We start from the raw sequence: 13,679 nt of genomic DNA on the forward strand, positions 1-13,679 counted from the left end.
TTAAGTAATTACTAGCTAGCTACTTGATCGATAACTAGGGGAAAGACAATGTTCATATATTCATATTCTCCTGTGTCCTTTGAAAGCAATTGTTTTCTGCGGACTATGACATGCATATATGAATACATTGCCCCCCCTGTTATCGAGGTTAGCTACTGCACTGCTTTGATCGCTTGAGGTGTTCAAGCCACTTGAAAGCATTTGGTATGTCTGAGCTTTAAATTTCTTTTTTAGCAATTAGTGCTCCAAGCCTTCCATTATTTTCATTTTTCCTAGAATAACATTCAGAAAATGCTTAAGTTTTTGCCTTTTTGCAGCTACTCATTTAGTATACCCGAAATTTACTCTGCAATGATCATAAAAAGAACATTTGTTTCGGCACGTTAAAATGTTCGACGCTTGAATTGAGCCTATAATATGCTAAGCTTTCGCGTCGAAATTGTGTATATTTGCACAAATTGTAATTAATTTGTCTAAATGCTCTAAAACATCTAACAATACATGTCCAAATAGTAATAAAGTACTATTGCTATTTAAACAATTTTATTTTATCAAGTCTTTAGAATTACTGATGTGTTAAGGTAAGATTTAAAAATTATTAAAATACGCGCTAAAAATAGTTTAATTTTGAACTCTTATCAAATTAAACAATTTCTACCGTGGTAATTTACCTTTTCGTAAACTTTTAATCATAGCATGAAAGCTATTAAAACTATTATATCTTTTCAGCTTTTAATATTTGTTAAAACCTTAGAGAACTTTATAAACAATAAAACTTATATAAACATTATATTAACCTGGATAAAAATAACGGGTAGTTAAGGACTAAAATGTTTTAGGTAAGTTCGCCATTTAAGCTTATGCCATACTTATTAAATTCCTTCCAAACTTTTAGTTTTGATGCCCTAACTTAAATTATTAAATTTAATATGCTAATAATTCTGTTTTAAATTTGTTTTTGTTTAGTTGATTATCATATTCAATTCTTTCACGACAAACCATATACTAAAACCATCACAAGAACACCAGGTTTGATATAAAATAAAATCTAACGACAGATCTCTAAAAAGAGTAACAATGTAAATTATATATAAACCTAAATAAATTTATTCTTATCTTTACCTAAAGTTCATATTTGATAGAAATCTTTCGCAAAACTACACAGCAAAAATTTTTTTTCTTATTTTAAGAAATAATGGACGTTTATAAGAAAATTTTCTTGGGAGAATAAAAAGAAAATTTTCTTACGAGTTTTCTTAAGACATTTTTCGTTAAGAAATATTAAAAATTTTTTCTTACGAATTTTCTTAAGAATTTTTTCTTAAAAAATATTAAGATTTTTTTTCTTTATATAAGAAATGCTTTTTCTCATGTATGCTTCTCATTTTGACGCAATTGTCTTCAATATGTCAAATCTTTCATATAGAAAAAAATAAAAAGAATTTATAGCAATCTCATCAGAAGCAAAACATCTTGTTATATAACAACAGAATATTTTTCTCGAGCAAATTTCTCGAAACACCTATAAAGAGAGAACAAATTGCGCAAGATGGGTTTTGGAACATGTTATACTCATTAAATTTTAAAATACGGAACAAATTTACGTTCGTGCTGTAAACCCTTACAAGGGTTTCTTGTTAAAATTCCATGTATTAAACGAGATGTGAAATCCTTATGTGAAATTGAAACACTTTATATGTGAAATCTTTCACATATGAAATGTGTTTATATGTGAAATGAGTTCATATATGATTTGTTTAACATAAGAATATATTTCACATATGAACAAAATTTCACATATGAATGCATTTCACATGTGGAACATTTGACGTATCAAAATGTTAATGAGTGAAATTCTCTATATACTAATAATTCATTTGGAATTTTAGCCCCCAAGATCTTTACGCATTATATGCCAATTTGACAATTAAGGGTCTTAAAAAACAGAGAGGGTTTTATACAATCAATGCCGATGTTACAAAAAGATACATAATACAACTTTAAAAATAAGTATTTACCCAAATACAGGTTAAGGCATGCATAATAAGCCATACAAGAAAAAAACTATACGAACAAAAACTGCTTCTCCGGTCTATGTGTTGTATTTTAAAACAAAATTTAATCAAAATCACGATTATTAAACTAAGACAGGTTTTATCAAGGACTTAAAGTCAAAATGTCTAAAAATTTTATTCAAAATTATAACATTTGGTGTGTGGCACATAAAAGAGTCTTTAAAGGAAAGGAAAACAGACTTAAATTTTGACTTGTTTGGCTTTGATACAACAGGTTCAGCTTGTGAAAAAAATGACTAATAAATATTTAAAGTTTACTTATCAAGTTCAGTTTTCATGTTTCTTATACAAGCCATCTTTTGATGTTTTATCTTATATTTCCAGCATTTTTCATTCCTAGTTGCGACTTTCTCAGTTCCAGCTAATAGGAGGCTCGCATACCCTAATAATAAAATTCATGTTATTAAATAGAAACAAGATTTTAAAACAGGTGATTTAAACATTGAGTAACAAAAACACAGGCTAACATAATTATTCATTGTTTTGAATACAATTCTAAAATATTTCTTATGATGTTGATTGTTGCATCCACCTAGCTACTACGTACATCATTTGCAAAGGCATGGAAGTAAATTTTAGAGATCCATAATGTGGATATACCCTCAAGTATAAAAGAGAAAATTATTATATAATGTCAACACATTGAAGCTGATATCTCCCTAACAACACAGAAAAAGTTAAAGCAATTTTAAGTAGTAAAATGTTCTATACAGAATGATATCTTTCCTTGAGAATTTCAACCTTATCTGGTGGTATGAGGCATCTGAGAATCAAAGTTAGAGAAGTTCTACCTGCCATAGATAACAAGGTTTCAAAACATTTCAAAAATATAACTGTTTGTGCTCAATTATTGTCAATAGACAATTTTTATGGGCAATTCCCTCGTGGTTGAGATATGCAAGGTTCCAATGATCTATGTTTAGTTGAAATACGCCTAACTAAACTTTACATATCACACAGTCATTAGTGTTATTGTACGTACTTATCAGCAGTTGAGCATATGTAAATATTGCCATATAAAGTAAAATGTATAATCACTCTCGATTTTCTTTGAACGAATACTACAAGAATTTTAATTTACAAGCTATTATTTGGTTGTTACATTATTAGATTGGAATAAGACCTCCATTAGTAAACGAACGACTCTTGCACTGCCAAATATTGCCTAATACAAAAATTACAAAATACCAGACGTTGACAAGTTATCAAAAATTCAATTAGCGTCGTAATGGGACAAAACAATAGCTAAATTTAACGGCCAAATAAAACCATCCTTACCAGAATGCAGGGCAGATCTTTCCTTGCGATTTCATACTGCATGGAATGTAAGTCTCACGGACGGTATGCCGATTTATTGAATTGCACAGTTTTCATTGCAACAAGCCATAGACACATCTCTGCTTTGTGCTTAATTGGCCGCGTCGCTCGTTGTACCGACGCAACAGAGCTTGTTTCATGTTTGTTGTTGCTATTCATTGCCTCTTGGGCTTCTTGAAAGCAATCTCTATTCAATTTTCAAAGAAAAAGTGTGCCGTAAATCACAAATAATGACAGTATCTCCAATATATGGAAAGATAAAGTATAGCATCTTTGTGAGGTACGCTTGCTGCTCATGAGGGAGTTGATGAAATGCACCAATCAAATGCTATTCTAGTATAAACACAGAACGTCGTAGTAAATCATAGACATTATTGCAAACAGAGTTCAAGATCAAAAACTTGCAAGTGCCTCAAAATATTCCTCTAGAGCCTCAAAGTTTTCCTTGGTACCTCAAAATTTCTTCAAGTCCCTCAGAAACCATGGTAACTGCAAATTTTAGCCTATCATGATCAGATACTGCACGCTGGTCGCAATTTGTAACTTAACTGGACTAAAACCTACTATCTCAGTTATTACGAAATTTTTAGGAAATTTTATGTACCTCGCTTGAGGGACTTGAGGTACCCTAAATCCGCCATTGTGTTAATCTGTATGTGCAAAGTAACATATCTACATGCAGCTAAAAGCACTTGTAAGACCATTACTTTAGCTTGAAAAAAAGCGATAGCATTCTATTTTGTAACCAGCTACGAAGTCTTACTTGTTTTTCTTCATAATAATTAGCGGTTAAATTAGAGATGAAAATTAGCTGTGATTACTCCCTTTGGCATTTTGCGAGTTTCTAGCACAACAATTCTATGCAGAACAGCCCATGAAAACCTATGTGCTGTAGTTTGAATATGCCCTATCTAGAGTTCGTGATTTTGGTCCTGCTTAGTACCTCCCCCGTTTGAAGAGAAATAGCGAATGACATGGGCTTTAGTCGACCGAAATGTTTTTCGTTATAGATTTCGTCACTGCTGTTTTCTTTGAGCTCTACAAAACCTGTATAAATCTTTTGTGCTTTGTCAGTGGTATCTAATTGTGCCCTAATCTTTAGTAGTAATCTCTTATGAAATTCTTTATTGGCAACTTTTGACGACTTGGTCGATTGCTAGTAACAAGGATGTACGTCAATGTAACTTTACGACATTCTCATGCACTGAAGACAGGTTTTTCGCGGAAACAACGTATGCAAATATAGTTTGTCGTCGTATGCATAAGAACCAATCTTATTTAATTCAATCATTGGTAAAAATGATCGGTAGGAGGTAGCCCGATCTCGCAGAATAAAAAATAACTTTTCACGTCACACACTCCAATAGCCGATATAATAACAATGAATAAAATTGAAAATTTTTGTATGGATTTGAAAGAAAACAGCATGCTCGTAGGATATGTGCTATTTTATTCATTGAATTGAGGTTTTGATCCTGCATATGTGAAGAAGGCCTTATTAACCGAATGCGAGGTCTTTACGGAGTAAAGTCCAATATTGACTGAGGTGTTTTTGTACTGATTGAGCACGTATTGGTTTTGACAATAAGACAGAAGTCTGCTGTTTCTCTTTAAAAACCAAGTAAGCAAGGATAATTAAAAGTTTATCGTATGACATTGTTTGTGCTAAAAAGAAGGTTTATTGCTTTTCTATAGCTCGCTGCATCCGAAAATTCTCTTTTACTCCTCTAGTTTTTGGTAGTAAAAATTAAATTGTTTGAAATTTTGTAGTCTGGATGATAAAATTAACTTTCCAAAGTTTTAATCATACTCGTAAGTAATGGCCGGAAAAATGTGTCTGAGCAAATTAAAACGCACTATTTCACCAGAAGTGGTGCTTGTCACCTGCTAAAAATGAACACCGTTTACAGCAAATGTTACCTATATGGTAATTGCTTCTTTAATTGAGCATCATAAACATTTTGTCGTAGTTATGCGAACGATCTCTAACTAAATTGTTCGTTTACCTAAATTGGATTATTAATGCTATAATATAAATCATAGTTAAAATATAAATTAACAAAAACATCTAAATGCAACGAACATATAGACGAAGAAGTGTCTGGCCCTCTTATATTGTGGTCCTATATTCTTCTGAACACTGTTTGTCCACGCAGCATTTACTCAAAACTCTTAAAACACCATATTTTAAATTTAGGTATTGTTCTTTTTGAGATGAAAAATTAATTGCCTTTGTTTTTATGACGCAGGTACTAGTGATCCATACGTGAAGTTCAAGGCCGATGGTAAACAGATATATAAAAGCCGTACTATACCCAAAAATCTTAATCCTCAATGGAATGAAAAATTTTGTGTGCCAATCGAGGACATCAGCATGCCGTTGGTTATCAAAGTCTTTGATTTTGACAGAGTTAGCAGTGATGATCCTATGGGTACGGTGGTAGTCGACCTATCAATGATCGAGGTCAATAAGTAAGTAGCTGTAGAGGTCTCATTATCAGTGGCGTAGCTAACGGTCGTGCTGGTCATGCTCAACAAGACTAAAAATTTCTACAAAAATTATTTCATTCTTATTAGATTCATTGTAGATTCTGATGCCTGGTTGTTTCTTATTTATATATAAGTATTTGGGAATAAGGTCAACTAATGAATTGCATTTTACGTCTTATTTTAGTATTCCATTATGTTTTACCTTGCTGCCAGGCAACAGCTTAAACTAAAACTTATTCTACACTTATAAGCGCGACTTGGTCATGCTCTCAAAAATCAGCCTGACCAAGTAAGATACTTTAAAGTGAAATTTTTGCCAATTTGATTGGATAAGAGCATCTGAGCATGTTCAAACGCGGCATTTTACCTCATCTGGTCATGCTGATTTTGAAAGGCATGACCACAGAATAGACAACTAACAGAAGGCCCACTTGGCTATAATCGTGGCGCATTTTTTAACTTCGCATGCATGACTTCCCAGCAAGATACTTTCACAAAATCAATATGGAATAGTATTGCACGAGAATGCTATTTTACTAATAATTCACGTTTAAAGTTAAAGTTTGCCGAAATTTTCACAAAGAGTTATCGTCTTGCGATAAAGATAAGGTTCCAAGCTTTTTTAGAGCAAAACGATATATTTGTAATAACATCTATATTTTCTACTGCGATCTAGCCAAAGTATCTTTCTGGAAGGCGTGTGTATGCTTTAAAATTTGCTTCAAAAAAGTGGGGGACACAAACATCAGAGATTTCGACACGAGTAGACCTTCTGTTAAGATATCTATTCTGTGGCATGACCAAACTTAATCTCGCGAGTAATTTTCTTTATGTGCGAGATTCGTGTTTGTAGTTCCATCATTTATTTCCATGTATGTATTCTGCCGAAGCAGATATCATCGGTTATTTGCCGAGAAGGTTTTCTTTGCTTGATAATCTGGCTACTAAAATATCATTGTAAACCGAAGGCTGATGCCGAAATTGTAAACAACATTGTGTGTTTGAAGCTTTCGAGAGTGTTGATATATAAAAAAAGATAGGCTTTACGGAAGAACGAAGTCAAGATAGCATCGCAAGGTCAATGATTTTCCTGGCCCTGCCTATTGCTCCTAGGATTCAAGGATTTTTCTTCACGTCATGGGCAATTAAATTTAAGAAACTCAAGACCAATTCGTACATGGTAACTTGTAAATTTATAGTACGTGCAAAGAATTTGGCTCTGGGTTAATGTGAACTTTCTTGTGTCACAATCACAACGTGAAGACATTACACTTTGAAATAAAATGTAAGAGGTAAGGGAAAATAAAGCAATCCTCAAAACTTTAACTGCTGTTTATATTCAAACTGATATAATTGTATTGGTCATGACTAATCAAATGATAGCATAAATAGAGAATTTTAAAGAGAGTTTTGCTATAGTTGATTTTGTCTTTAGAGGATATTTGCATCATAGGCTTGATTGGATGCATGTTCTGCTAATGTGTCACCAGACATGTTGAATGATTTGATTTTTTGACTTGATAATAGAAGATAAAATTTAAGATAAATGATTGCTCTTTGTGATTATTCAGTTTGATGAAACAACTGATGTTTCCACTAAAAAGCAAATAAGTATTTTTCGCATGAATAAGATGAGAAGTATCATTAAAAGGCGTTATTCGACGTACCTTTTACCAATGTTGATATAGCAGTTGCAGTTTTATTAAAAGTTCCATACACAAATCCAAGCTGCATTTCAATGTTACTTCACTTTTTACTTATGCCAGCAATCATAATTGCTCTTTGTTGGAACTATCAGTTGTCTTATCAACCTCTATACATACAAAAGTGAATTATCCATCACTTTTAAAATTTGATTATCATGTGAAGACAACCAATAAACTCCTTTTACATAACTCAAGTTTGCTTATGTTGTTCATTGTGCTGCCCATAACCTTAGTCTTGTACTGTGGCAAACTACAACCTCAATTTTACTTGTGAATATTTTCTTTGTTAATGTTTATACTTTCCACTTTTTTTTAGAAACAATACTCCAAAGAAAAGTCTTTTCTTACTTCCCACATAATTGAGTTTTCTTATCCTGGTGATACAAGATGGTTTATAAATCTCCTATCAATAATGCTTCTTGATAAATGTCAAAAATACTCATGGTTTTTTTATTTCTTTTATTATCTAAAAACTACCTAATAATCTTACTCCTTCTCAACAATAAACTTTCTTTTATTCATTTTTTATATTATTGTTAGTTTGCCTTCCCCATCATAAAAGTTACATAGTTTGTATTGTTTTCATGCAGTAAAGCAGAACATAAATAATCGTTTGTAATCTTAAAGAGCGAGAGTGAATTACTTCCTGGATTACTAATTATAGTTGACTTAAATATTGAATATTGTTTTTTAAAAACATTTTTTCGTAGATTCCAAGGGTTGCTTAAACTTTAACTGGTCGGGTAAATGTGTTTTTGGGGTCGTAGATGGTGTAAATTTTAAATATTTTCTCGCACGGCCCCAACCATGGTGGCGCTTCGCTAGATTGTAAGAGAGCATGACCAAACATTTTTTGCTAGCTACGCCACTGTTCATTATTGCTTGTTTCTAAAATATTTGGTTATGCCTGTATTATTAAGTGATCTGTAGGTGTTTGCTACTCGATAGTAAAATAATAGATATCTGGAGATGACCGTAAATATCAAAGTAAGTTCGTGTTAATCATGACTTTAAAAACCGTACAAAAATAAATGTTCAATTGCTACAATGAGGAGAGCCACTTAGAATTGTGTTTTGTTACTAGTTTCTCGTCCCATGTTTAAGAATAATGATGCTTAGAAAGACTATTATTGCATGAGTATGCCTCGCATAATTGTTGTAACATACTAGTAGTGTTAAATGAAGATATGATCTTCGCACTTTGCTGGACAATTTAAGCAATCGTCTCATGAACCTGATAATTGCTTAAATTGTCCAGCAAAGTGCGAAGATCATATCTTCATTTAATTTCAAACACCGCACTGCATAAAACATTCATACTAGTAGTGTCCTACCACCCATTCATACATGTTGAGTTTGGTATAGAAAAAAGAGTAAAAGGAATGACGTTGAATAATCCTTGGCTTGAAATCACGAACAATATAGCGACAGACTAGCTAGTTTAGTGCAAAGGTTACAAGTGTTGAGGAAACAAGGGGACGGAAGTAATAAGTCGTTTAAACTAGAAAAATTACAAAATTAATGCGCACAACAGGATACAAAATAGTTTGTAAGGTGTACCCGGTAGGAAATAGCATAAACTAAGAGAAGATCTTCATTGTGAAGCCTTACGATTTTCTTTTGTCAGCAGTGAGATAGCGCAAAGCATGATATTTTTTCACTATGGAAAGCTGTATTTAAATACTTCCTTACCTGATAAAGACCCTCTTTGAAGTAAATGGCTGGAAAGAATAATATTTTATTAATTGTTTCCAAAATAGGATTAGTCGCTTTTGAGACAGACCAGTTACACCGGCGTCTCTAGATGGATTTGTATGTGTTTTTTAATGGGGAGCGTCGAATGGCTTAGATTAGACGATCGGTAACGTTTTCAGGAAAGCCTTCCGCTTTTAAACGCTGCTGGATATACAGATAACGCCCAAGTGATGGCGTTGGTGGATTAAGTGGATTTGATGAGGGTCTGTTGAACATATGAGAAGTGTGTTGTTTGGCGTAAGACGTATTGTCTGCTTCTCGAGCAAGCTGAGTAGTAAAGGCTACCAGGGTTGAGTTTGCCAAGTCGGGAAGAGTAAGACTCCGCCTCTCTTAGATTACTTTGCAGAAGACTCGAACAAGTAAATTGAATGGGGGAAATTCATAGCTCCTCGAGTGTCCACAGTTCACTGTAAAAGCCTCTAAGTCGAGAGCGTAGTTGTCTGGTCTTCAGTTGATTAATGTTTCCATTTGGCGCAGGCGAACGGATCCATTCTAAAAACGATCCAATGATGACTGAGTCGACCATCCTTTCGCTATTTTTGCTAATAGTCTTGACTGCTGGTCTGCCACAATATTGGACTTCAGCCAACATTGCACTTTTCTCCTTTTAGAATGTTTATATGTTATTGTCGTTCCTTCGACGAGCATCTGCCGTTGGCATGGAGCTTGCCGCTATAGCCTCCTTAGCCATTAGAGGATACATCAATGAAGATTGTAATGTTTAGAAAAGAGGGATGATGGAAATTCTGCTGACTTCCAAAATTTAGGTTCATCAATTGATTTTGGCTGAAGAATGAAGGCATTTGGGAACTAATGTTCCAAAATTTTGGTTTGAGTTTCTTAAACTTCTTGTCAGAAGTAAAGCCTCGTAAAAGTAACGAAATTGAAGACGAGCTTTAGTGATCGCTGGACGATGTGATTCAAGCAGTCTCAATAGTTGAGCTAAACTTGAAGTGAGATTGTAGTGGACGAGATGATTTGATTGCATAGTTCTGACAATTTTTGCTCCCCCTCCTGCATTTTTTTGGAATTGAACGTCAATCGGAGAAAGGTTATCTCACTTCGCGTCGTTCAATGGTAGTTTGTGTGAAAGTATGTGTTTCGAAACTCGATCCAATGATGAGCACATCGGACAGAATTAATGGGAATACCCCATTTTGGGAGGAAGCTGTGATTGATTTTATCAATCGGGCGACTGTATTATATTCTTATCAAATGGAAGTGATCTGATTTAAGTGGTATGTTTCGAATTGTACTAGGGTTGTTTCAGCCTATATGAGGCAACGAAGGGAGAAATGTATGAGAATACAAGTGGTATGGTCAAACAATTCGTGCTTCACATCACGTTTTAAACACTTATGTCTCACGGCCGCTGAGACAAAGCAATCCCACAATCCCCCTCATCTTACTCGTCCCACGAGTCTCCTGTGTGTTATTTAACCCTGAGGTGAGCAAGGGGTGGTTTAAAGGTAGGGGTCACATATTTCTCCCTTCGTTCCCTCATATAACCGTACTTATACTTGCAAGCTGGAAGAACCCTTGTATAATTCGAATTATATTTTGGGAACCCCGGTCGAAATATATGAGAAAACACGCAGTACAGTTAAACACTATGTTCAACCAGTAATGGTACATAATATTTACTCAATAGCTACAAGATCGTTTAGACTTGAACATGGTTATCTAATACAACACGACCATAGTTTGGAGTTTGTAGTACTGGTCTATAGTAAAACTGCCTGAAAGTCGATTCCTTATTCCAGTCTGCAATCTTTAAGATTTCTTCCAGAGGAACTGACCCCTTAGCGACGGTTGATGTTTGCAGCTCCCCTTACTAAATATGCTTTGAAAATTTTTGTGTCTATACACGCTAATTCATGCAATGAACGAATCTAATGGGCCAATGTTAAGGAAGTTACTGTTTTATAAGGTTTAATAAATGAAAGAAAAAGCTTGTTCGGCTTGTCCTTGTCGACTTTCCTTAGCTTGGCTATTGCTAAAATGTATTGTTTGAAACAGGCCACAGGGCATGATTTGTTGTCCTTTTCAAAGCAAGTATAAAATGCGGAAAGTGTTTATCTTTAAGGTGTTGTATCGGAAAAACACTAACACATCTGGTAGGGGATTAAAATTTGGCTATCATTGATTGTCAAAACGTTCTGAAGCCACCAACAAATTCTGCTGTCTGTTTCTCCGGAAGTTTGGTTTTTGTATCGTAGTTGTGATTTGAGTTGTGATTTGAGTTGTGTAAGATGGGAATAAGCAGAGCTTGAAAGAGACGAAAATGGAGAGGGGCCTTTTAGATGGCTAGGAAGATTGATTTTAATAAGCCCAACATTTAAGCTACGTTTCTTAGTGAGGGCTTGCCCGTTTGTATAAGTTGGCTGCTAAGGATGTAAAGTTTGTTTTTTCCCCTGGGTTAGTAAGAAAGTCATTGTTCGAGTTTATGATGAAACCTAAAAACTTAGTCTCCTGAGTAGGGGGCATTTGACCAAACATTTGACTCTAAAGATGACTACCGCTAAGGTTGTCGAAACGTCAGTCAACAACAACAAAAACAGTCCTTCTCAGGACTATACCAACCTGAACAATCTACATTCACAAACATATGCCATATTATCAACAGAAACCGTGTTTCTACAAATGACCCACAAATGGTTTCATTACCCAAGTGAAGATCATCGGAGCTATATTTAGGCTGAATGGTAAGGCCTTGAATTGGTAGGCCTTGGTTTTCCAGTGGAACGGAAGAATTTATTTGGATTGAGGATGGACTGGCACAGAGAAATATGCGTCCTTGAAATCAAGTTTTGTCATGTAATAGCCCTGTTTTAGAAGGGTTTTCACTGATTGAAGATGTTCCATCTGCAAGCAATGTATTTCTATGAAACGATTCAGGGAGCTATGAATTATAACCGGTCTCACATCCACGTCTTTATTTCATACTAAAAACATACGACTGCAGTATGCATCCGTCGTGTAGGGGAGTTAGCAAATAGCTCCCTTCACTAAATGTTTGGATACCTCTATATCCACGAGTGTTTCCTATTCTCGACGAATCTGAGTGAACTGAGGAGTTTCATTAAGAGGAAACGACGAAAAGGAATTTTTAACCGGAAACTATATTTGGAATAACTGGGTCTGCTGTCAGACCTTGCCACTGCTTGAGGTGGTTTGGTAGCTTGGCGGTCGTGCGAAACAAGGTTGGTTCGAGCGAAAAAACTGACCTATCCAGTATTGGGTATTATATTTTGAAGACAGAGAAAAACTTCTGTTTGCTTGTTTCTAATCTAGGCTACAATTCGGGGTTGTAGGTGCTAGGTTTCTTGCCAGTTTCCGAGAAAGCTCCGCTTATTTTGATGCAATTGAAGAGAAGTCGTCTCCAAAGAGCCACTTTTTTGCGTTTGGCAACGGATGATTTGCCAGATCAATCTTTGATTTTTTAATGGCAGAAGGGACTTTCTTGCGACGGAGTACCGACAGTTGATTGTTAGTTGAACTTACTAGACATAGGGACTGTTTAACAATTTGCTTGATGTCGTTGGTGTGTGCAGGTATATTATTTTTTAGGATATCATGTAATGTGCATTATGGGCCTGTGACATTTAGCATCACGCGCTGAACAACTGAGAGCTTCTTATCTCGTTCGTGCACCGGTGCACGAACTTCCTTTCTTGGTAGGAAATGTGATAAAACATTTGAGGATCTGGTGTGTGAGCGATGAGTGCATCTACTTGAGGGATCGCTTGCTCCTCTAAAATGTCACACACCTTATTAAAGGATAATTTCTTTCGAAGGTTTTTCCTTAACAGCTTGTTCAACTCCTGAGAGGACGACCACGAGCTTCTAACGTTTTCCGGGTGGTACAGAGTAGATTTAGAGGTACTAGTATTGTTGTGGTTAATCGGATAATGAGATTCCTCGGTTCTGTTCTCACGAATATCGTCTTTAGTATTCAACTGTGTGTGTTCAGCAGCATTTTGCAGCCTAATAGCCTGTTCTTGTGGCTTAACAGCCTGCACTGGTTGCTCAATAACCTGTTGTGATGCCCAAAATGCAAAAGCCACAGGAGATTCATTGGACGGGTAAGATCAAGGTGAATTTGGGATAGGTTTTTTCAGCGGTCGTGAGACATAAGTTTGTAAAACGTGATGTGAGGCATGGGTTGTTAGACCATACCGCTTGTATTCTCATATATTTTGAACAGAGTTCCTGAATTGTAATCGTCCCTTGCCGAGACTTTTTGTTCTCGCAAGCTGTGACATTCTGATCTATTTCCGAGATCTCTTGATTAAAGTATTTTCCAGAGAGGTTTTACTCTCGTTTCCATGGCCTG

General features: G+C 35.0%; 1 protein-coding gene and 1 long non-coding RNA gene across 6 annotated transcripts in view; both read left to right on the forward strand.

Annotated features, from left to right (window-relative positions):
• LOC124449869 (multiple C2 and transmembrane domain-containing protein 1-like) overlaps positions 1-13,679 on the forward strand; it is a 45,278-nt gene that overhangs the window by 6,770 nt on the left and 24,829 nt on the right. For 4 of the 5 annotated variants that reach the window (XM_047000795.1, XM_047000798.1, XM_047000796.1 and 1 more), the window contains 2 exons: positions 967-1,029; positions 5,642-5,864. In XM_047000795.1, the coding sequence (XP_046856751.1) occupies positions 967-1,029; positions 5,642-5,864 (286 nt within the window). The remainder of the gene's footprint in view (positions 1-966; positions 1,030-5,641; positions 5,865-13,679) is intronic. The other variant, XM_047000797.1, reaches the window with a different exon arrangement.
• On the forward strand, positions 6,377-8,269 carry LOC124449926. Its single transcript, XR_006949695.1, has 2 exons — positions 6,377-7,174; positions 7,905-8,269. It is a non-coding gene; the product is annotated as an uncharacterized LOC124449926 (long non-coding RNA).

The sequence above is a fragment of the Xenia sp. Carnegie-2017 genome, unplaced genomic scaffold (genome assembly GCF_021976095.1).
Source record: "Xenia sp. Carnegie-2017 unplaced genomic scaffold, XeniaSp_v1 HiC_scaffold_13, whole genome shotgun sequence".
Classification (NCBI taxonomy): Eukaryota; Metazoa; Cnidaria; class Anthozoa; order Malacalcyonacea; family Xeniidae; genus Xenia; species Xenia sp. Carnegie-2017.